Source organism: Saccoglossus kowalevskii, chromosome 21, assembly GCF_978046115.1.
Source record: "Saccoglossus kowalevskii chromosome 21, keSacKowa6.1, whole genome shotgun sequence".
NCBI lineage: Eukaryota > Metazoa > Hemichordata > Enteropneusta > Harrimaniidae > Saccoglossus > Saccoglossus kowalevskii.
The window spans coordinates 20641748-20666168 of record NC_140661.1 but is presented as its reverse complement, the minus strand read 5'-3'; the positions used below and the strand labels follow the sequence as shown (position 1 = coordinate 20666168).

At 35.4% G+C, this 24421-nt stretch overlaps 1 protein-coding gene across 1 annotated transcript; it reads left to right on the top strand.

The window, feature by feature from the left end:
* Positions 1 to 388: 388 nt before the first annotated feature.
* On the top strand, positions 389 to 23905 carry LOC144352013 (uncharacterized). The gene is made up of 8 exons (XM_085495067.1): positions 389 to 647; positions 1344 to 1513; positions 8881 to 8996; positions 9405 to 9474; positions 22017 to 22786; positions 23025 to 23181; positions 23277 to 23412; positions 23690 to 23905. The coding sequence occupies exons 1-8, from the start codon at positions 389 to 391 to the stop codon at positions 23836 to 23838; spliced, it is 1827 nt and encodes a 608-aa protein (XP_085351193.1). The 3' UTR covers positions 23839 to 23905.
* Positions 23906 to 24421: the final 516 nt, after the last annotated feature.

Genomic DNA, 24421 nt, shown 5'->3' with positions numbered 1-24421 from the left:
TCATAGGTTTAAATAGGTTTGAACAAATTTGTGTTTTGACACAGGCTTGACATCCATCACTCAACACCTTAGGGAACGAGACATTCATTTTCCCATGGATCCAGGAACAGATGGGATCTGTTTATTTTACATCTGTGTGTGGTTTGCGTGAATATATTGTATCATGACGACCATCCAGAGCATTCCTCTGGATTCATGAACTGTTTATGAACAGAAGAAACTGTTTATTTTACGATAAGCATATGTGTGTGTATGTAGTGATTCTATAAATATATTTGGCTGGAAAAAATTGTAACATGATGTAAACGTACAGGCAGCGGAGAGGGAAATTTTAACACAAGGAGTGGGTATTGTGATTTATTTTATCACTGACGACCGTTCTTGCAACATGCCTTTAAACCAGCTGGAGTCATACCTAAATGATTTCTCCAATGCTCTAGTACAGGGAGATGGGACTCTGTCTCCAGCTTATGAACAGAGTATAGGCACTGGTGCATCATTGCCACAGGTAGGCGCTGATCATTCTAAAAATCTATCTCGACGTGTCAAAAGGTGTGAATCTCGCAAGACCGTGAATTTGCTTGCTAAATCAGCATCTTCTGACGGTAGTTTAACGCATCCAGAAGCTGGCGAATGTCCTCCAAAAGGTGAGAATATTTTCACCCAACTATTGTGTCCTGTCAAAAATATTTACGTTACCCTAAGCTCTTTTCGTGGGAAAAGCTATGTCCATGTTCGAAAGTATTATAATGAATTCCACACCAAGCATGGTGTATCATTAATGATGCGACAATTCAGAGAATTCAATAATATTTTACCACGGATCAATCGTCTCGTTAGGTATGTTCTTTTGATCTTTTTATTTGACTAAACAGTTGGGGGGTTTTGAATCTTATGACATTCAAACGATCTGTTGGGGTTACATTAAGCCAACTGCTAAAAACAATCTCATTCTTGGTTTTTGCGTGAACAATCACTTGTATATAAACACCTCATTACATGAACATAGTACACTTTTTCTGGTATATTTTTGAAGCGAAATAGATATATATAATAGATAACTGTAAGATCGTCGTCGCTGATTAGCTCCTAAAGTATGACGACCGTCTTTCCCTGCTGTTATATAGATTCGCCCAGAGTTGGCACGAATACGAAAGCCAAATGTTTAGTCAAAACCCAAGCAGTTAGCCAATTCGGTAGTGAGTTTGCAAATTGGCGCCTATATTTTTGAGACTTGCTGTAAATACATATCATATCTTCTAAAGGTGATTACCATTATTATGCGTGAAATTTTAGAACAAATTTCGTAAATATCATGTAAATATTTTCCGAGTATTTTACAGGCAGCAAGAAACCATTGGATAAGCTGAATATGAAGAAAAAATTTGTTGATTTCATCTGTACCCAGGTGTGTCGCATCATCCAAGCCAATTGTCTGAGTTGCGAGATCTCTCATGGCTCACAGAGACAGCACATTTGTTTATCTTATGGATTTTGTGATGACGACACCCAGGTAATGAGATTCGTCTATACATAGATCAGGTTTTGCACGAAATTGATGTTCGTAAAAATGCCATGTGTTATACCACATTTCAACACATCCACCCAGATATGGTTTAGTATCGTGTGAATTGACGTTATCAACACACGAAGTGGATTCTCAATCTGACATCATACAGCAGCATATATAGAATGATTTCTCCGGTGTTTCGTGTTTGTATCAATCATACTTCAGTGAAACGTAGGACTCCTAACCCTATTTCTTTTATTTCAATCTAGAAAAATATATACTCTATGTATTTCAACCAATTAAATTTGATTTTTCGCTTATTATTCTTATTGTTATTATGTTACTCGCTTTCAAAATCGAATACTCAATCGCGTTAGAAAAATGTATACTCTATGTATTATTCTTATATTACTCAGTTTTCAATCCATTTTGATTATTTACTAAAAAAAACTATATTCCATGTAACTGATCTTATTAGTTTTACTCTTCTTTTGTGTATTAAATCCCGTTATTTTGCAAAATGTCGTGTATTTGTTAGCGTAAGTAAGTCAATGGGTGTGTGTGTACGTGTATATGAGCGCCATCTACGATACATTCAGAAAAATCCTTCGGAATGTGACGTCAATGCACGTCCGATTTAGAAAAATATTTAATGGTAAATAAGCTAATTCATTCACGACGACCTCGTTAGTCCCTCGAATTAAAACATATTTCATTTATGCAAATTTATTCACATATCCCATTGTGACGTCATCATCACTTAAAATCTTCACGGCCATGTATGCTAATTTATGACGGATCCACATTGTGACGTCATCATTTATGCTAATTTACGCACGATTCCTATTGTGACGTCGTCGTTTTTGCACAAATTCCATTATGACGTTATGGTGAACAGTGCCCTCCCCTATCGTACCTATAATACGAACATTTCTACCAAAACAAATGTCAACAACAAAAGACCGTCACGATACATCTTGATATTATATAATATATAAATTAACAAGGATCAGAACAGAACACATTTTAGGCCCGATTACTTTTTTTATGATGTGCAGCCTGTCTCGTATATTTTGAAGACGTGTACTAATAATAACAAACCTTTTGACTAGTCTTTTCCGGTTACGGCATGGTATATGAGATAAAAGTACCGACAAAAAATGGCCTCTAATGAAGCTACGCGTAATCGCAGCAACAAGTTGATTAGCCAAAGCTGCTAAATTCGTGCGCGCTTTTGTTTCATTTGTCGTACATTTCTTGAACAGCCAAACTAAGGTACGCCTGCTGGCAATTAATCGTCACTAGCCTCGTACCTAGACGAGAATAAAAGAACGATGTGACCCGTTGTATGTGCGAACGTTCCCGAAAAGAGTAATTACCAAAGATAAGAGAAGGATATGAATGTGTTTATGTTTATGTTTATATGATAGCAGCATATCTATTCCAGGTGTTGCCATCATTAAAACCTAAATGGGACAATTGATTGACAATGCATTGTTGTAAGCATGATTAAATCCTCGTCACCCAGACAACCGAGCAGGATAATCCATGGAATCGCCGGGTAGTACATTATTTTAATAATGTATGTACATACGAGCGGACACCTTATTGCTCCTGCGAATGAATGAATGAATAAATAAATAAACAAATAAAATTACTTTACTATTGTCAACTGATAAATCAAGCCATCTATTTATATGTAATTACTAATACAGTAATGTGTGTTGTCACTTGAGAATGTTTTATGGAAACAAAAAGTCCTAACCTCTTTGAACGCTACACATTTATCTTTTTCTATAGTTCATAAGGTAAAAGAGAATAATGTTCATTATTCCGCAATTATATAAGGTAAAAATGGACCAAAACGGTGCACTGATTTTTTTAATGGAAAACTGTAAAAGGGTTAAAACAGTCTAGTCGACCACCCACATGTTGACATGAGTTATTAGTATGCAGTCATTCTATTATGAATATATATGGAGAACGCAATACGTCTTTTTTAATGCAGGCTAATTAATCCGTTCTATTTAACAATTCGCACGTAAAAGCGGCTGGATTCAATTATTAAAACCTCTTGCTTTCGTTTTTTTTTAAATAGGGAAATTATATGGTTTTGGGGTTCTGAATCGGTATCTAAGCTTCCATTGTTTTAGTAAGAAATTTATCGAATCATTCGTTTTTCATTTTTGAATACACGAGGAAATCAACTATCTATATATTTGTCCTATCAGCGTGCAATTTGGCATGTGTCATCTACTCTACTAGTCGAGTTCACTCTGCAAAATCATGTGGCCAATCGTCGTTTTTGTAAAAAAAAAAAAACGAAATTGGGTATTTTCGATTCGAATTTAGTTTTTATGAGATTTTAGTATTCCAAAAAATCCAAAACAGTAATTTTGTCGGCCATTAAACACATTATTCAAATCTCAATTTGTTCTACACAAAACCCATCCGTAGATTTTTGAATGTTTTATTACATTTTTTATATTGTACAATGCATAGTGATAGAGGGAGAGGGCCCAGTATGCACTGTGTATCGAATGGGCAATATGTATTAAAATTTGAGAGATTTGCAAATGAACATCCTGTGTTTTAATTGGCAAATAGTTGAATTGTACAAGAGATATAATATATGCAACATCTGGCCATATAAGGACATATAAGGACACTTGACCTCATTAAAATATCTCAAACACTGTTGCATATAAGAACATACAACCAGAGTTACTATGGTAGCACTGGTCAAAAGATGAATAATATATCAGATGACCATATATAGTCATGTGGATTTATTAATATGCATTACTGTAATATTTCAAGCACTTGAAAAACATGCAACTAGCATCACAGTGATGACATTAGAACAAGGGAGATGAATAACATAACGAATGATTACATATAGCTTGTGGCCTTATTAATATGCATTAACTTCCAAGTCTCATGCAATGTTAAAAAAGAACTATGGCGAGCATTCAATACTTGGAGCACACAATCGACCATAACAATATAAGTTCTCATGAATTTACAATTTTGGAACAAAATAACATTGCATGAACACAATACATCCCAACTTACAAGGCAACTAAGAATATGAATGTTATAGAATGGAATAAAATTATATGAAAGATTGTAAAGATTCTGTATGCAGACTATAATTGTAGCCCCTTGTTGTAAGATATTGTAAATCTGATAAAAACTGTATTTTACTTTTAAACTTGAATTTATGCTATTAGACTGTTAATTTAGGAGGCTGTTGATTTTAACTTAGTTTTCATATTCTTTTAATTTCTTTTTACAAGTATTAGTTTTTTTCTTTTTGTAATTAATAGAATACTCTCTTATCTTGAATTTAAGACCCTGATTTTTAATTTATCCAGCTTTTAATGAATTTGTTTATATATAATTTACACACACTTCGTCACGTGCATTATTTGCATTAAATTGAGTATATTCCTTGGTTTTGGACATATTAGTTGTGTTCACGTTACACGAAGTACGGGCTAAGATTTAAGCTGATTTAGGCTTATCTAGCATATTTGCATTTCGGCTAGACCCAATTGCGTCCACGCACAGGGAGGGCCAGTCCACAGTCCCTATAGAGGGACTGTGGCCAGTCGTTAGCACGGGCTAAGGGGTGCCATTAGTCGGTGACCTTTGGTAAGCCGCTATTTACGAACGAAAAATGGATGACACGCGCGAGGTTCTATTTCTGCTGCTGGCATGTTTCGTTCTAATGTTGAAGCGACGTGCACATAAACAGTATACAAAGGGCGTAACAGAATACAGAGTTTTATTAATGCATGTCGTAGACAGCGAACCAAATATATTTTGTCTACGATTGGAGCTGCTGTACGCTCTACTACATTGACCCGATTAGTGTGGAAGCGAGCGCGGAGTCATGACTGGTGAAATAGTGTCGTTATACGAACATGGGACAATTTTCACACCCAAAGATCGCCGCAGAGGGCGCTTAGCCCTGGGCTAAGCGTTCGCGCATACTTCGTTAGCCCGTGCTAAGGTCTAGACCGCGTCTTAAATTCGGATCAGATTTAACCCGTTCTTAGCATTCCTTAGCCCGTGCTAAGCGTTCACGCACGTTTTCTTAGCACGGGCTAAGGAATTTGACCTCTTAGCCCGTGCTAAGGAGCTGTGCGTGAACGCAACTATTAAGTATTTAGGATTACTTAAGTTTTTTCATCAATCACCACATGGAGTAGAACATAACTTTCATTCTGATCATGTACACATTTTGTGATGGACACATTTAGATTTCTGGCAATCACCATAACCCTCTGCTGGACCAGGGTTCCCCCGATCTCCTTTTTGTGGCTGTGTGGCATTTGCCCGAAAGACTTTTCCATTCGAATACGTTGACATGGGCTGCTGTGTTGTCTGGCTAGATCAGCGAATTACATGATTTAAAATATTGCTAGGCTCGTGGAAAACACGATGTAGGATATGGCTCAATAAGAACAAATTGCGCGTGTGAACACTTAACGTTTACATGAATCTGTTTGTGCACACTTTGTGTGCTCACATTGTGTATATAGATATATATGGATTGCACGACACACTTTTAGACGCCAGTCACTTCTTCATTACGCTCCCGCTATGTGCATCTAAATACTGCTCTGTCACTGATAACGAATCAATAGTAACTTCTGTAATTCCTGGTAGTCATTAACCTGTGAAGAGGACATACTTGTAATGACAGCTAACCATTGCGTGTTAGTAGTGTGCTTACACATGGACTAAATTTGGACGTATCATTCAAAACGTTGTCTGAAGCTTGGATCGCAGTATTATGATTACCTGGTATCATGACGACTTCATTTGACGCTCATCAGATTCCATTGGAAGCACGTATTTGCTTCTTCTCTTGTTTTAGTCAGAAATCGGGTCACTTCAGATTAGGTTGGGTTGCTAACCAATTTGTCCTACTACGCATTTGACGCAATTGCACACCAAGTCGTTCTCCAATCACTAATCCTAAATGTAAAGAATTATGTTTCAATGATACCCATCTGACCTTGAGATACTTTGCTTATTGAAACATAGATCTGTGTCTTGAATTTGACTCCAGGAATCATTTTTCTACATGACTGTTTAGCAAAAAGGATTTTAATTTTAACATAAATTGTCCAAAAATTCATCGATAATTTTAAGATCATTTGTCCTATGTAGAAGGTGTCTTTTTCATCACTTTGATATAAAGCGGATGTTCAGTATTTTGAAAACATGTGATATCACTTCTTGTTTTAACCATATAATATCATTTCATCTCGTGTAGTAATTTCTGTTCTACTGTTCACATTGACCTATGTATGTGTGTAAATGTACTTTTTCTCATGTATACTATTATATGTTGTACTTTGTTAAGATTCTTTAATGACTATTGAGTTTAGAATAATGAATAAGTATGTCGGATCTTCTTTTTTCATTCAAAATGCTCAGATATGAGCTTGTAGTTAAATATGACACTCACTATTAATCAATTTTACCAATTTCGCGTGTCTAATGTAGACCTCAAGTTTCGTACATAAACCATTTGATTATTATTCAGGATGGTATATAGTACCTACCATCACCACATGTATATTTGTTCATGAATTATTCATGTTCTGTAACGTATTGTTTCTATATTTTAATTGAAGTAGTTTGTGTTAATGAACTTGCATTTCCCTGGGCAGTTTTAGTTTAGTAATCCATAGTTGGTATGGTATTCTTCCATTTGTTTGCACAGTATTGACATAAAAGTTACATATATTTCAATTTGCCCACGTTTTTGAAGAAGCTTTACACCAAATAATATACTTTTCGTTAATTTTTGTAGATTACTTCAGCACATCCCATCATTTACATCATGTACAAATGTTTGCACACATTATGTTTGAAAGCACTGTAAATGAACCAACTCAATGACCATGCCACATGGAGTGTCACACTCATTCAACAGCTCTCCCAATTATTGTACCTTTGAATATTGTATACTTCCGACGAATACTTTTTACATTATGATTAAAAAATATTACTACAAATACACTTGTATTCACATTATTTATTTACTGCTCATCACATTTTAATGAATTCGTTTTTATCAAACGTTTTCTTGATTATTTCATTTAAAGATATGTAACACTACGATAAGGACGTTACCTTTTTTTACATTGTGAAATCGTTCGTTCTTATGCAGAAAAAATGCAGTATTTATATACTTATATTTTAATATTGTAAGTTATACAAGTGTATACACTACATTTCATTGGAATTTCATTCAGGTACTTTCAACCATAATTCAAGACAAATTAAATATGACGAATATGGCGAATTATCTTTTTTCTTCTAGTATTCTTGTCTAATCAGTAATTATGAAAATTGTCATTGGTGTGCATTTAGAATACATATTGTCATGTATTATGCTCAATATATTTCAAAAAGTAGTTGTCAAAATCAGTTGTTTTCCGGTTCCCTTCCAAAAACGAAAGAATTTCACAATGTCAAAAACATAAAGTCATTATCACAGTGTTATTCAGTTATATAAATATTAATGATAACAATACAACAATAGTATATATATATATATTATATTGTTATGTGTACCATGTCAATAACCCCTGGACGTATCGAAGCTCATAGCAAAAATAACTCATTGGCTTTTCCAGTTGGTATTTTGTTTGTAGTCTTTCTATTTGTTAAAATCTTTTTTTCTTGCGGAGCTCATTAGTTTTCGTATAAACAGTTGAAGAGAAATCTAATCATATACAAGTATAGTGTATATATAAGCTGTATTTGCTGATTGTTATTATCTTGGAAGTCTAAACAAAGGTAATGTTACCAGTGCACGTTATTCCAGCAGAATAACACATTGTATTCTAAATTGACAACATCATATGACAATTTCAGCTATCAACTCTTCTTACTTTAATCAAATTTTCATGTGTTTAGTACTGAGTAACAGCAGACGTTCAGCGGTGTTTATGAACAATCAAGTGATTGGTCATCCACATGCAGCTTTTCCAGTGGATAGTAGATAGGGATACCGACGACAACATTTGCTTTTGATGGGTAGCTAACGTATTGGAGTTTTAATGGTGATGGTGAGTAATTACTATTATATAACAGAACCTTATTTTTATGATTACATCTAATATGAGATGGTCATGCGATTTTGAATGTCATCGAAACACATTGGTACTTTTGGTAAAACTCACAGACAGTGCAAACAATATCCACTTTATTGCTACCTACTCCCAATCCAATAAAAGTGGATTCAACTAGTATTGTGCAATCAACATTTATTCATTAGGGATTTGTCGCAACACAGCTGTCTGTGATGCACTAATCTAGTCACTTTGAATATTTATTTACAGAAAATAAATACTGCATGTATTAAATTAAGTTGGTTATACCACATGAATGCTAACCTGGTAGTAACTGTACACACAACACCAACACAAGCAGAAAACTGGTGTTCGCGATGCATAAGGTAATATAACTAAAATTGTTTATGAATATTCGCCTAAAATTGGTTGATAAAAATGTTTTGAGCGGCGAAGGAAATACTGCAACAAAACCGTTACGTTTATCCCGTTGAATGTCATGATTATTCTGTGTGATTGAAATCAATGACATCCAAGTATATTTAAATAGTATTTAAATACGTCATCGATTTATATAATGATCTATTAACTGTTATTAAGTTATTCCATATTACCAATATATGCATGCGTGTTTGAGCGCAGGATGTTGCCTAATATACCAATCCCACCAGTTCGTGTCAAATCATTCCTCACAATGATTAGTATTTCAGGTGGTTGCAGTCGAGGCGAACACGAACATTCCGTGGTTTTTCTGTTATCGTGAGTTTATGGGCTATATATTATCTCTCGTTTAGCTGGACGCCAGCTAACATCTTTGCCGAAACTGAGATTTCTGAAGACGAGGAGTTCGAACTCGAAAGCAATGTAAGTACGTTTGAGTATGTGCGAGTGAGTGCGACAAACCCAGTCACCACGTCAGAAAATCAGGTTTGTGAATTATTTCTTAAACGTTAATTAGGCCACACCGACTTAATTGTATGGATGACATCCACGCACGCCACGCATTAGTTTTTGCCTTTTCTCAAAAAAAAAAAAAAAATCGGTTTTCTGTCCGGAACTTGCCCACTCATATTGTCGCAAAGCGCCGGCTTGTCATAAAACTCTTTTTGGACTATCTAAAAACGTACCAATTTTGTCGTAAATGATCTTCTGCACGAATACGTGAGCATAACAGTTCAGAGGAAAAACTGAAGGATTGTTGTAGACTGGTACGCAATTGACGTCGGCCAGGGAGATATGACGTTTACACAGCTATACGAGAGATTGGTTAAAGCTAACCCCTACTGTGTAGAGAGGAGCAAGCAGGGACATTTCTGTATCATTACAATGTTTTGTTAGTTATTGTCATAAAGTAGTGATATGTACATTCCGCCTTGACTTGTACTGAAAATGATGTCCATGTTGTACCTTGCATGCAGTGTTTTTGACTGAAGGTACTTCATCATGACTACATGTACTAGAGCTTGTCTGAAACGGTTATACCTGTGACAGTAATACAGTACGAGATGTATATATCAACATGTGCCTCCTACAAATAAAGACTTCTCGTTGTTTTTTGATACATTGTGTTCAGTGGTCCAATTCGTAATAGCAGCTCCGTAGTAATGTGGTTTTAGCAGGATTTTTTTTCTCGCCCTCTCGCATTAGTTTTGGGGTCTCCAGAGGATGTCATCCATAAAATTAAATCAGTGTGGCCTTATTATGAAGAACTAGTTCTCGTCGCAGTACGCCTGTCCAACGAGACAAGCTGTATATCTGTGTATTCTACATGCAATGCAGTATATGATCAATAATGGTTTTGTGTGTTTAAGTCATAATCAATTATATTGCTACTGGTTATATTTATTGCATGTATAGGTACAATGATTGTAATCACCATGTAAGCTATTCCTAACTTTACACATGTTAATATGTTCAGAGAATGTGTTATTAGTATTTTACTAAAATGTGTGCACTGGAAGTTTCAATAAATATCCTCAGATATAATATTCACATCATTGTTGTCCAAGAGTACCCTAATATTGCTCGCAAGTCATATTTTGTTATCTAAATATAATTGGCGAACTAATTCAAAAAATAAATACTGATATCTAGGTTTCAATTGAAAAATACATTACATAAATGTAAATAAAAGATCAAGATTAATCCAATCACTACTCAAACCATAAACGTTTCACAACATAGCATAGATCTCAGAAATTAAGACAAATGGCTAGCACGCCACAAGTCAGCCGTGGCCTTGCACTACGCTACGATGGATCGACTGTGCGTAGGGGTGCGTTCCCGGGGTTACATTTATGTAAGTTACCCGTGCCACGAGTTTTTTCAAACCATTAAAGGTAGATGTTATTGGCAACTTTCCTGTCAGTGTAATAGTTATTTTAAAATTCGAGACCGATGATTTGACGATAACGAAACGAAACTTACAGGCGCAGTGGACGAACGAACATGGCAGGGAAGTTGTGGGTGTCAGCCAACCTAGAATAAAAAACAGCACATGAGAACATGGATATTTTTATTTGCTTATGCAAACTATGCCCCGAAATTGTGACACTTAGTGGACGCTTAGAATCATACTTCTGTTAAATGTATGGCGAAATATTAGTATATATATATCTTTATTCAGTACTATAGGCCATTTATAGTGAAATAAAGAATCACGGCATTTTTGCCAGCCTGTATAATATTTACAGCAGATTCCATTACAATCCGGCCAGCGTAATGATACGATCATATCACTATTGTCTAGGTCTGCAGACTAATCTTTTCATTTTTTCATGCAAGTCTGCGTTTTATGTAATATGGAACGAATCTTTGTCTACATGAGATTGGCCAGTGACACTTAATCGTATGACACAGCCAGGTTATGTCGAGAACTAATTAATGGAGGTCAATTGGCAAGTAATTTTATATTACTTACAAACAGGTCTGGCAATGTAACATATTCGTTGTCGAGTTAATGTCGACTAGGTACATCTGGATCAACTCTCAATCAATGACAGTGTAGTAAATGTTGAATTTTATCATAAATCTACCAGCAGTAAAAACTGGAATAATCTCAGCATTGATATTCTGTTGAGATGATGCTAAAAAAATTAAAATGACGAATACATGATATTTACTCTGGTGAAACGACTCGTTAAATCAGGATGCAGCTGTTCTTTAAACCCCATCCATCATAATAGTATGTGTATATCAATTATTGTCTATGGTTGTATACAGTGGTTTGATTGGCATATCCATCAATTATAATGACATGGACTTTCGAAATATCTAAATATTATCGTTAGTGATTTTATATTGGGTACATATATTGAAGAACAACAACTGTTTTAGTTAATTTTTCAGGTTGTCAGCATTGGATTTTCTGCTACAAAAAGCGGAAAGCAGATTCGTTTCAGTCACTGGCCTCGTGAATCTGAATTATTCAACATGTCTTTCTAGAAATTGTTTCCACAATCTCATATGATAAAATAAGAAAAAAACAGTTTCAATCCATTAAATATTATTGTATTCAAATCATTTTCATTTACATTGCGAGTGAACAAGTAATTTATGTGCGGTGTGGAATAGCATTGCAGTGAATGCCTGAGGGAACGGCACACCGTGAGTGGTACGCTGTTTCAGTAATTCTACTGGAGGCCGGTAATTTGACTATACAATGAAGCTAAACGCTACCCCGTATTACATTCTACATGTAACATTGTCTGGCTGCTCGATTCTTTTGCACATAAGTAGAACCTGCCAATTAAACATTGTCAAATATTGATTTCTGATGTATCTAAATACCGACTCCATGAATTTTATATGTTATATTTTGTATGTTCGCATGTCGCCCGAGGTCATGTACGGTGATGACAGTGCTTGGGGTCTATCAATGAGCATACAAATAAGTTTTCGTGTGTTCGATCTCTCAACATTCAATGTTTTCTCACGTTTGCATGGATAACTTAAACAACAAACGCACCATTCATTCAGGTTAAAAATTCCTGTACAATTTCTTCTAGAAATTACCTTTGCCCGTATGTTCGCATGTCGATTGGGGTCAGTACTCTATAATGACATGGCAGTGATTTGGGTCAATCAACAAGCACTGTGTAACTGAAGTACAAATGTCTATGACGCGTACTGTAATTGTTCCCTTCTAACAAAACTGCTGAACAAATATTCGATTTTTCTTCAGTACATAATGTAATATTTTACGAAAAGAATCCCATTAATACGTAATACCTATAACTTGCCTATTATCGCGCACATCACTGTTCTTTTAAAATGGAGTAAAGTATGGCTCACATTCGAAATGCCAATCAAACCTTAGTTTACAATAATATACAATGGCTGATATAATCATATCATTATGCTGACTGGGTTTTAATGCACACCTACAACCTGATTAACAATTCAGTGCACCAAAATGCTATCATCCACGGCATTGTTAGATTCACAGAGTCTGACGAAAATCGTTCATATCAATATACAGTTATTTGTTAAAGATAAAGGAGCTTTTTAAAAATTATTTTGCGCAAAACCAAGGCAGAATATCAATGTACCAATATTCATATAATAAAATTATGAAGTTATTCATATTATTGTTACAGAGAGATGAAAGGGCATTTTATATCTCCCTAATCCTTTGGAAATATGAAATTACACAAAGGTACAGCTGCCTGTGCAATAAAAATAGGGCGTTCCATTGTTGCTGATGTTCGATTAGGACGAAAGTCGCGTAAACTGCCAAGCAAGCCCTGCTTGTAGATATAAAACTTAACTGTTGATATGCAAGTATGAATAATAAATAACATAAATATCTTACATAACCTTATTGTTATATACCTTTAGACCCCCAGGGAGGGTACTCCAAGTCAGACACGGTACCCATGCTGAAGTATAGCTTTTAAAAAAAGCCTCTGAACATAAATTGTATCCCTTTCAAATGCATAAACTTTAAATAGATACCCTATATTATACATACTAAAATTATACTGTTTCCAGTGTTAATGTAAATTTATTACTATACGCGTCAAATAACTAAAAAACGCGTTTTTTTCACTTCACCTTGCGAACCATATTTTATTCAGGGTATAGAGATTTTATTCAGAGATTTGACGGGTTTGACTAATATTTTACTATATTCTGTATGAAACACTGTGTATCTTTTAATGTGATTTTGGTTGGTCAATGATTTCCCAAATCCAACGGAGAGTAGCCTGATTTGCTTACTTGTCAGTCTAGCTGACAACCTAGACGTCGATTGTAAACTTACGAGTATTACGACTTTTCCATGCCACCCAGACTCGGTATATACTTGACTGTTATGACTTGGAGTTGTACAAATGAAGAACACATTGACTAGTCTTAAAAATCTCTAACAGCTATAGAAATAACAATAGATACGACAGGATTATATCAAGTAGGAAAATTGCGACCAGAATAGTGGACCTTGCACTGCACATTGAAGGTTGTAACTGGTGTAAATTAGACTTAACACTGGTATAGTTGTGGGGATCATATTTGATGACTATTTGCGGATAAATATGTTTGAAAAGCAATCCCCTAATTGACCCACTGACTGTGAGCCCATCATTCTGAAGTTATACTTGTTACACTAGTGTGAACAATGAAGGTTACGTCTTTCAGGGTAACTCAAAAAGCAGAGAGTACTACAGTGGGTTCGCTCGACACTTATGCTCATCATTCAGTCACAAAGACACCAGTAAATAGTATAACATAGCCAGGTATTTCTTGTAACTACTATCGTCACCACATGCACCGGTCCTCTTCTCCCATATTGTGCTAGAACCCCCCCCATTGTTATAATCGACAGTGTTAATTGTTCAACCAATAGTCTTAATACTTTGCATGTGTTGTCATGACTGCACGTGGACTCCACCATTGAGGGCGTCGCCCCGTAGCATCGTCATGACAACATCAATGCAACTTGGTGACACTTTTGTTCAACCAATAGTCTCTATACATTGCATGCGTTGACATGACTGCACGTGGACTCTACCACTGAGGGCGTCGCCCCGTAGCATCGTCATGACAACATCAATGCAACTTGGTGACACTAGACTATATTATAAAATATTGCAAATATACATTTGCTCAAGGATATTTTCCACATGGATAAAAAGATTTGGATAATGTATTTGCTGAACGTGTAACCTCATTAATTATGAACATATCTTTTTTTTTATTTTCCGCATAGAATTTTTGCTGGAGGGATGACTCAGTGAAGATGAAATTCAATGAATACACTTTTTCTCCATATTCAACTCATTAAAAATCATCGAAAAATAAATTGCATACAAAACACCAAAAAAGCAATTTCAGTGAAAATTTATTCTTGCTAATATAAAGTATTTTACATTAGATAGTATCCATATGAATACACACACTATGATAAACTGTTAGTTGGTCATGTGATATAATTATAAAGTGCATACATAATACCCACAAATGTACATCAATAATCATAGTATTGCTCATGATTTGACATAGATACACAGAGTTGACTTGAAACAAAGTTGAGAGTAAAATATTTTTACAAACACATGTCGATAAAGCTGTTACTCATATATAACATTTGAACATTAAATATATGACACTACAGTAAACACAAAGTCCGTCTGTACACAATCAAAACGTGTATTAATTCATGGTGAATATATTTAAATATACATAACGCATAGATAGTTTTAAATATCGATTTTTATCCTTAATCTATCGTTCATTTGGACGGATATTATTTTGAAATTTAATCTTGTAACTAATTTTTGATTATAGTAGTTAATCCAAAGTTTATATCTCAATTTTCAGCAGATGTTAATATTTCGATGGTAGCTTAATGGATAGGATCTCTTATTGTTAAGCATTTGTATGTCAGTTTATTGAAGATGGTGAAGCATTTTAAGTGTTGACCCAATTATGTGATTAGAGGGTCCGGTTTACAGTGCACTTGATAAGAACGTGATACGAGATTGCTAGACGTAATGCAAGTAGTACATTCTATTAATACTTGAATATTTTGTAGGGGGTCTGAATAAAATAGCCCATCTGGAATCGAGGGTCTACTGTGGCCGGACATTATTTAACCAGTTAACTGTTATTATTCAAACATTAATCATATTTGAATGTTAACTTAGGTTCGGGAGACGTAATTTTAATTTTCGCCATGATCCTAAAAACCTGGTTATAGGATAATGTTTATTCACATTGAATGGCTTATATATCTCCATCGTTTCACTCATTTCTTAATCATATATCATCGGTTTGAGGCTGTAGGCAGTATACTTCAGAGTCTTACAAATTGTTTTATCATATGAAGCACTTTCTAAAACAAAAACACATGTAATGTTTCAAGGTAAAACACTCAACTGTGCACAATTTCATCAGTATAACTAACACAGTTTTAATTCACCAGCATGGTACAACCAGAGGCCTCGACCCAGTGCAGGGAGAAATAAACTAAAACAAGGACAAATTTTCACAAAAGCAGTATTCCGAGAATTGAAATCAGAATTATAATATATGCGTCTTGGTTGTGCACTTTTTGTTTCATGATTTTTCAAAGAACAAACTTTCCAAAACTAAACAAAGAAGAAAATGCCTTAGTATGTTTACTTCTTGTTCTAAGTAAGTTACGAAAGACTGAATCAGTTTTCAAGAGTGCCATATATCAAACCTAAAATGTGTATGCGCGTATATATATATATAATATATCAATCCCTTCAAAAGATTATTTTGAAAAAATAGAATGAGTAGTTGGGCAAGAGTCGCGTTCAGCTATTGGCTTAGCTTGTTGCATTTAAATGAGTATAGGAACCATTCATGCTGAAGTGTCTAATGTGAGGGGTGGAGAAATTCACGATTGCAATGACTGGCTGTAGCTTGCTATTTTGTTGTTTAGAATGCAACCAGATATTTGTTGAATTCTTAGTTGTTCTATTATGGATAAAATGTTTGTGGCGGGTGCAAGATGTGTTGATTGTTTTTTTAAGGTCATATGTTTAAACACCCTGTAACTTGAAATTGTATTACCTAATCAAAATTCGATATGGCGTCAAAATGATTTAAGTGTATTTATTACTGTTGTAGATCATGAGAAGAAAAGTATGCTGAAAAAAGAGGCTTTTGGAATGGTGTATTTTGTGAACATTTTTTTCATTTTCAAGTTATCCAAGTAAATTGTAACAGCGACTCCAGTGACTGTCAAATATGCCATGTCTCCCCTCCCTCTTTCCTGCCTCATTCTCTACTATTGTTACTAGTCCACATCTGTTATAGAGTGTTTTAAATTAATAACATGTAACACTTATAAACGTGTTAGTATGCCTGTGCATAGGCAAAGTAAAACTCTAATGAAACCAACCGAAATTATATAGCAAAGTAATTTTAACGAATTAGGCCACACCGACTTAATTGTATGGATGACATCCACGCGCGCATTAGTTTTCGCCTTTTCTCAAAAAAAAAAAAAAAAAAATCTCCGACGACGAGTCTCTACAGATCGGTTTTCTGTCCGGAACTTGCCCACTCATATTGTCGCAAAGCGCCGGCTTGTCATAAAACTCTTTTTGGACTATCTAAAAACGTGCCAATTTTGTCGTGAATGATCTTCTGCACGAATACGTGAGCATAACAGTTCAGAGGAAAAACTGAAGGATTGTTGTAGACTGGTACGCAATTGACGTCGGCCAGGGAGATATGACGTTTACACAGCTATACGAGAGATTGGTTAAAGCTAACCCCTACTATGTAGAGAGGAGCAAGCAGGGACATTTCTGTATCATTACAATGTTTTGTTAGTTATTGTCATAAAGTAGTGATATGTACATGCCTTGACTTGTACTGAAAATGATGTCCATGTTGTACCTTGCATGCAGTGTTTTTGACTGAAGGTACTTCATCATGACTACATGTACTAGAGCTTGTCTGAAACGGTTATACCTGTGACAGTAATACAGTACGAGATGTATATATCAACATGTGCCTCCTACAAATAAAGACTTCTCGTTGTTTTTTGATACATTGTGTTCAGTGGTCCAATTCGTAATAGCAGCTCCGTAGTCCTGTGGTTTTAGCAGGATTTTTTTTTTCGCCCTCTCGCATTAGTTTTGGGGTCTCCAGAGGATGTCATCCATAAAATTAAATCAGTGTGGCCTTACTCAGAAACATAAATCGTTTTACCTTTTCTTAGATGTTATGTTTATCTCTGAGAGTCGATTCTGCAAACGTCGGACTTAGAAGGTCACCCATTGGTTAATACATACCAAAATTATAAATGTGACAGTAATTGTGGAAGGGATTATACGATATTTAAATGTAAACTAAGTATTAGAAGTGTAATGTAACATAGATCATTATTTATATTGTTAATGGGAACTGTGGAAAAAGAAAAACTATGGCAAATGTTAATTTGTTTCATTCAGTGGAATACATGAAATATTTGTCAATCAACATTTGTCGACCCTTAGAGAGCTTTGTTAAATTATTATATTTCATAATTAAAGATTTAATATATATTCTATATATTTTGTATAAATTATGTATCAATCTGAAAATCTGATGCCATGCATCTTCACATATAAATAAGTCATTCATATTAACAATATGACCATCTTTGTACAGAAGAAAACCATTGTCATATCGATATTCTTATAACCTGGACGGTGTCCAGTCACATCGATGTATTAAGTACGAAAATATATCTGCAGTTCTCCCAGGTTTTGATAGTATACGGATATTCTAATGTCAGGGTAGATTCCTTGTCCTGAACTATACGGCGATGCTTGCTCAATGTTTCGCGATCGTCTGGCTCTAAAGAGCGAACTTTTAACTCATTTGCAAGTTCCACGAGTTCAATCAGCTTGACCTTTTGTGTATTACAACAAGTTATTCCTCGTTCTTGTAGAAACTGGCGTAATTCAGAAACTTTTTTCGAATGCAAATTTTCCATTGTTACGTTTCGCAGTATAGCGGTTAACTATTGTCTGTTCGAGATGTCAAACAAACGTGTATGATATGTGGGGTCATGTGACAAGGGGTATTTAAGTGCAGGACAGAAGGTTGAATTTCTGTCTAGGCCAGTCTCGCTACAGTGCAGTGCAGTTTTCAACTGGTTGTTTTGTAAGTTTATTAATGTTTTTTTATTCCTGTTTTTTCCTAGGCAGTCGGCGTGCCAGTAACGGGGGTTGCTATTTTTTTGTCGATGTTTTTGTCAGTTATTTCAAAGGTTTCTTTGACCGAGTAATGTTAGTGGTATTTGCCGAGCATTAATAGTCGATTATTTTTGCAGTTAATGCAAGTTATTTTTTCTTGCATTTAGTTTATTACAATCTGAACACTACATGCAATGTAATGGCAGCCGTTTTAGTCGGCTTTATTAGTGTTTTTTGTCAAATAAATTCGCCGGACCGACTGCACATACGTGGCCGCACCTGGCATGAACCTTACCTTATGTAAGTGTGTGTTGTACATTGTCGGATGTGACGAGTCTAGTAAAGACCAGCAAAACAACCCCACTGGGAGTACGCCCCCACATGGCGAAACCTTGAAATGCATATGTACATTCCGCATTGACTTGTACTGAAAATGATGTCCATGTTGTACCTTGCATGCAGTGTTTTTGGCTGAAAGTACTTCATCATGACTACATGTACTAGAGCTTGTCTGAAACGGTTATACCTGTGACAGTAATACAGTACGAGATGTATATATCAACATGTGCCTCCTACAAATAAAGACTTCTCGTTGTTTTTTGATACATTGTGTTCAGTGGTCCAATTCGTAATAGCAGCTCCGTAGTCCTGTGGTTTTAGCAGGATTTTTTTTTTCGCCCTCTCGCATTAGTTTTGGGGTCTCCAGAGGATGTCATCCATAAAATTAAATCAGTGTGGCCTTACTCAGAAACATAAATCGTTTTACCTTTTCTTAGATGTTATGTTTATCTCTGAGAGTCGATTCTGCAAACGTCGGACTTAGAAGGTCACCCATTGGTTAATACATACCAAAATTATAAATGTGACAGTAATTGTGGAAGGGATTATACGATATTTAAATGTAAACTAAGTATTAGAAGTGTAATGTAACATAGATCATTATTTATATTGTTAATGGGAACTGTGGAAAAAGAAAAACTATGGCAAATGTTAATTTGTTTCATTCAGTGGAATACATGAAATATTTGTCAATCAACATTTGTCGACCCTTAGAGAGCTTTGTTAAATTATTATATTTCATAATTAAAGATTTAATATATATTCTATATATTTTGTATAAATTATGTATCAATCTGAAAATCTGATGCCATGCATCTTCACATATAAATAAGTCATTCATATTAACAATATGACCATCTTTGTACAGAAGAAAACCATTGTCATATCGATATTCTTTTAACCTGGACGGTGTCCAGTCACATCGATGTATTAAGTACGAAAATATATCTGCAGTTCTCCCAGGTTTTGACAGTATACGGATATTCTAATGTCAGGGTAGATTCCTTGTCCTGAACTATACGGCGATGCTTGCTCAATGTTTCGCGATCGTCCGGCTCTAAAGAGCGAACTTTTAACTCATTTGCAAGTTCCACGAGTTCAATCAGCTTGACCTTTTGTGTATTACAACAAGTTATTCCTCGTTCTTGTAGAAACTGGCGTAATTCAGAAACTTTTTTCGAATGCAAATTTTCCATTGTTACGTTTCGCAGTATAGCGGTTAACTATTGTCTGTTCGAGATGTCAAACAAACGTGTATGATATGTGGGGTCATGTGACAAGGGGTATTTAAGTGCAGGACAGAAGGTTGAATTTCTGTCTAGGCCAGTCTCGCTACAGTGCAGTGCAGTTTTCAACTGGTTGTTTTGTAAGTTTATTAATGTTTTTTTATTCCTGTTTTTTCCTAGGCAGTCGGCGTGCCAGTAACGGGGGTTGCTATTTTTTTGTCGATGATTTTGTCAGTTATTTCAAAGGTTTCTTTGACCGAGTAATGTTAGTGGTATTTGCCGAGCATTAATAGTCGATTATTTTTGCAGTTAATGCAAGTTATTTTTTCTTGCATTTAGTTTATTTCAATCTGAACACTACATGCAATGTAATGGCAGCCGTTTTTAGTCGGCTTTATTAGTGTTTTTTGTCAAATAAATTCGCCGGACCGACTGCACATACGTGGCCGCACCTGGCATGAACCTTACCTTATGTAAGTGTGTGTTGTACATTGTCGGATGTGACGAGTCTAGTAAAGACCAGCAAAACAACCCCACTGGGAGTACGCCCCCACATGGCGAAACCTTGAAATGCATATGTAAATTAGCTGCCATTGAGAACTCGAAAATTGGGAATTGCCGTTTCACTAACACCTAACTACAGAAATAACGATTTAAAAATATTTCGATCAAAATTCTGACTCAGGGATTTATAAAGCATGTGCTCTAAATCCTGTTCATTTTGATAAGCGTTTAACAAACATCAGAACACAATCGTCGAATAATGCATAATAATAATATTTTTGCCACGTTTGGTAAAATGCTATTCGAGTTCTTCTTAAAACCTATCAACTCAACTGCTTGGGTTCATAGGGTGACGTCTATGAGATTTGTAGCAAGAGGAAAACAACTGTAATTGCCATGGCAACAACCAAAAAATTACAATAGTTAATATCTCGTCGTACAGAACATTGTAAACTTTGTTTTGCAGTTCACAAAAACAGTGGAGCCATTTCGACCGTTAGGTCACTTGTTTATGTTTTTTTATTTGCTTTCCCAATATTAACATCTGTCATGTAATGGGTGAACTAAGCTATAACAGTTTCGACTTCATAACAAATCTCCTTGCTATAATGATACAGCGTTTTGATAGATCATTATTTAATTTTTGATATTGTTGTTTTATTGTAGAAAAAAAGCCTTTTTTGTGACCCATTCATGTTTAACATATTAGAATAAAACCCTTTACCACCACAATTTTTAGTTTGACTCAAATTGAACTGGGATATTCAGCAGATAAAAATGCCAATATTCTGATTATATTCTAACCACAAAATTGGTTCTTATTGAGTAGCTACATCCTGGCAGACATATTTATCTAATGCAACATAGTTTAACTGGCGTTGATATAGCTTTGTTTTCAATCTCACCAAGGGGTGAATTGGATAGGGGATTATGACTAAGGTAACATATGAAAGAAACTCCACAATTGCAGGTTCATGTATTCTAAGGTCTTTGGTTGTATCTTTAAATCTGACACCATCCCAGATAAAAACTGTGCAATCGCTGTCGTAGTCACACTGCCATTCCAGATGAGAATACATTATATTTTAGGTATTTCTATTCATGCATCCATCAGCTCTACAAATTCCACACAATACTTTTGCCTAACTTCTTGATAAACACATTTTTGTTCCTGTAGGAAGATTTGCGAAGACAGAAATACCCAAGGTCTGATATCAAAAACATTACATCAATAGAGAAAACGAATGTTTCAGCATTAGATATTGCAAAAAGAAATATGTCAATTTTTATGCGCAAGTACGTTCTACCATTAATAGCGTTTCAATCGGGACCAAATGGGATATACAATGCATTTCGTAGAACTATGGTATTTGCTAGTATTTACGAAAGGTGTCTTGTTATACCCCCATTCCGCCAACACAAACTACAGGACGGTGTCAAAACCAAAAGAAGTTTTAATGAAACATTTGACAATCAGAAAATACTAAAAGTAGTGGATCTATGTGATTTATACGAATTCAGAAAGCAATGCGGTACAACTATTCCTCTAGACTGGATTCTATTTCCTCCAACCAAACATACATCTTCTTTCCCCGACAACTACAATCCTGAAGTAGAAAAACATTACAGGAAGCAATCTGTTTTACTTGGAGATCGATACGTCAGTGAATTTTATAATAACACCGAAATTTCACTACCGCAACCAAACGTCACACTATTCCACACACAAAATACACGCAAAAAAATATTTAATGAATTCGAGAAGAAAAGATGTGTTATATACTTTCCGGCTGTCAAATCAACAATTGCTACATCAGCTCAGCAATCCTATGTGGAGAAACATTTAGTAAGAGCTCCGTATATACGTAGAATAGCAGCACAAATAATTACTGGCTTATTGGCAGAGCAATATGCTGTATTACATTGGAGAAATAAAACTGGAGAAAGGTAAGTACACCACTCAAACACTGTGTTTTCATTGGGCGGCCATTTTAATTTTTTAGTTCTTTAGCATTGCTCATTTGGGTACATTTACTTGAAAGACAGAATAATCTGATAAATAGGATATGTTGTCTAAACAATTCTAAACTTCATGCGGATTGAACACATTTTAATGTTGTCAGGCGTACTGTGATTCCAAAAGACAAAGGCTGATATATCGAATATCTATTTGCTCTTCAATCAGGTGTCTGTCAGCAAATGGTAGTTATTGCTCTATACGACATGCAAAAAATCTAAAGTTGTTAAAGAAAGACTCCAAAACGATTGCATCAAGTCTGCACGCATACCTTGAAAAAGCGGGATTGAAATATCTCTATGTGGCGGCTCTTCCCTACGAACAGGTATTCATTGTCTCGAATTGGTGTTTGTGTCACAAAGTAATTACGCAAGAGAGACAATACAAACAATTAAATTTGCAACCTCTTTTATATTTCAGTTCATTGTGAAGTCACTCCGGGAATCATTGTTTTTTACATACACTGTAGAAGATGCGTATAATGTGTCCCCTCTGTTGGATCACTACAGAGGGGATACGTACGTCCTATCATTAGTAGAACAAGAGATCGCTGAGCGTGAGTAAATTAATGTATTGAATGTACACTGCCTATACATAATTATATTATCCTTGTAGACGTAATCCTGTTATTCAAATTATACAATTTAATTTACCGTTCATAATTCTAGTTAGTTGCACCTCATACGAATAATCTGTAAACGGAACATTAAACATTCTGTATTCTGTTTGCGTGTGTGCTATACCGTGATGGACACAGCTAGTAGGTTAGTTAATTTGTTTCAAGTCTCAGCATATTTTCTTCTTGTAAAATAACAAATATTTTTTCACTGTAGAAGCAACCATGTTTATTGGAACGACGTCATCAAGTTGGACATTCTTCGTGGAAAATAGCAGAAATCTCGAAGGAAAGAAAACAGTTTACATTCAGAAACTTCCCGGAATACCAGACAAATACAAAAGCAGCGCGGGGCATATCATTTAGAATATCAGTTATTGTGTTCGGTAATAATGGTCGTAAAAATTTGCATTAAACAACTTAAACCTATGAATATCCTACGAGTCTGTCTAGCACAAAGTGACGAGCATAACAAATTGTTGTTTATATAAACATTTATCTCTCCAAATTTACTATATATTGCTTCCGAATATTTGAATTTGGCCAATCAATATTACTGCGAGTGGTGTGAACAGTGAAACCCCTCCATGGATTGTGAAATAATCTCTCATGATGCACGACAAAGAGATATGATGACTACAAGTGCGGTAGTCGTCGCGCCATCCATGCGCGAGATATGGGTCTTATATAAACAAAGATGGCAGTATTGACTGTTGCACAGACCAACGAGTCCAAACTGAGGCGTTACCAAGCTTTAATTTGGTAATTTCGTTGGTGATTGGAAGGTATCGAAGGATTCGCCAGCGGTAATTAATGCAAGTCGCACCCAGGTCAAATCTCGTACGTACACGCTTTATCATCACAAATGTCACACATGCGTGACGCGGCGACCACATTAATTCACGATCACGTTATTCTCAGCCTTTATTCTGTTTTAATCATTGGAGAG

Bases quoted from the DNA above. Each gene is read 5' to 3' on its own strand.
- LOC144352013 (XM_085495067.1), top strand. From the start codon at position 389: ATGCCTTTAAACCAGCTGGAGTCATACCTAAATGATTTCTCCAATGCT. The intron at 22,787-23,024 runs GTAAGTACACCA...CTCTTCAATCAG, and splicing joins AGAAATAAAACTGGAGAAAG to GTGTCTGTCAGCAAATGGTA. The intron at 23,182-23,276 runs GTATTCATTGTC...TTTATATTTCAG, and splicing joins CGGCTCTTCCCTACGAACAG to TTCATTGTGAAGTCACTCCG.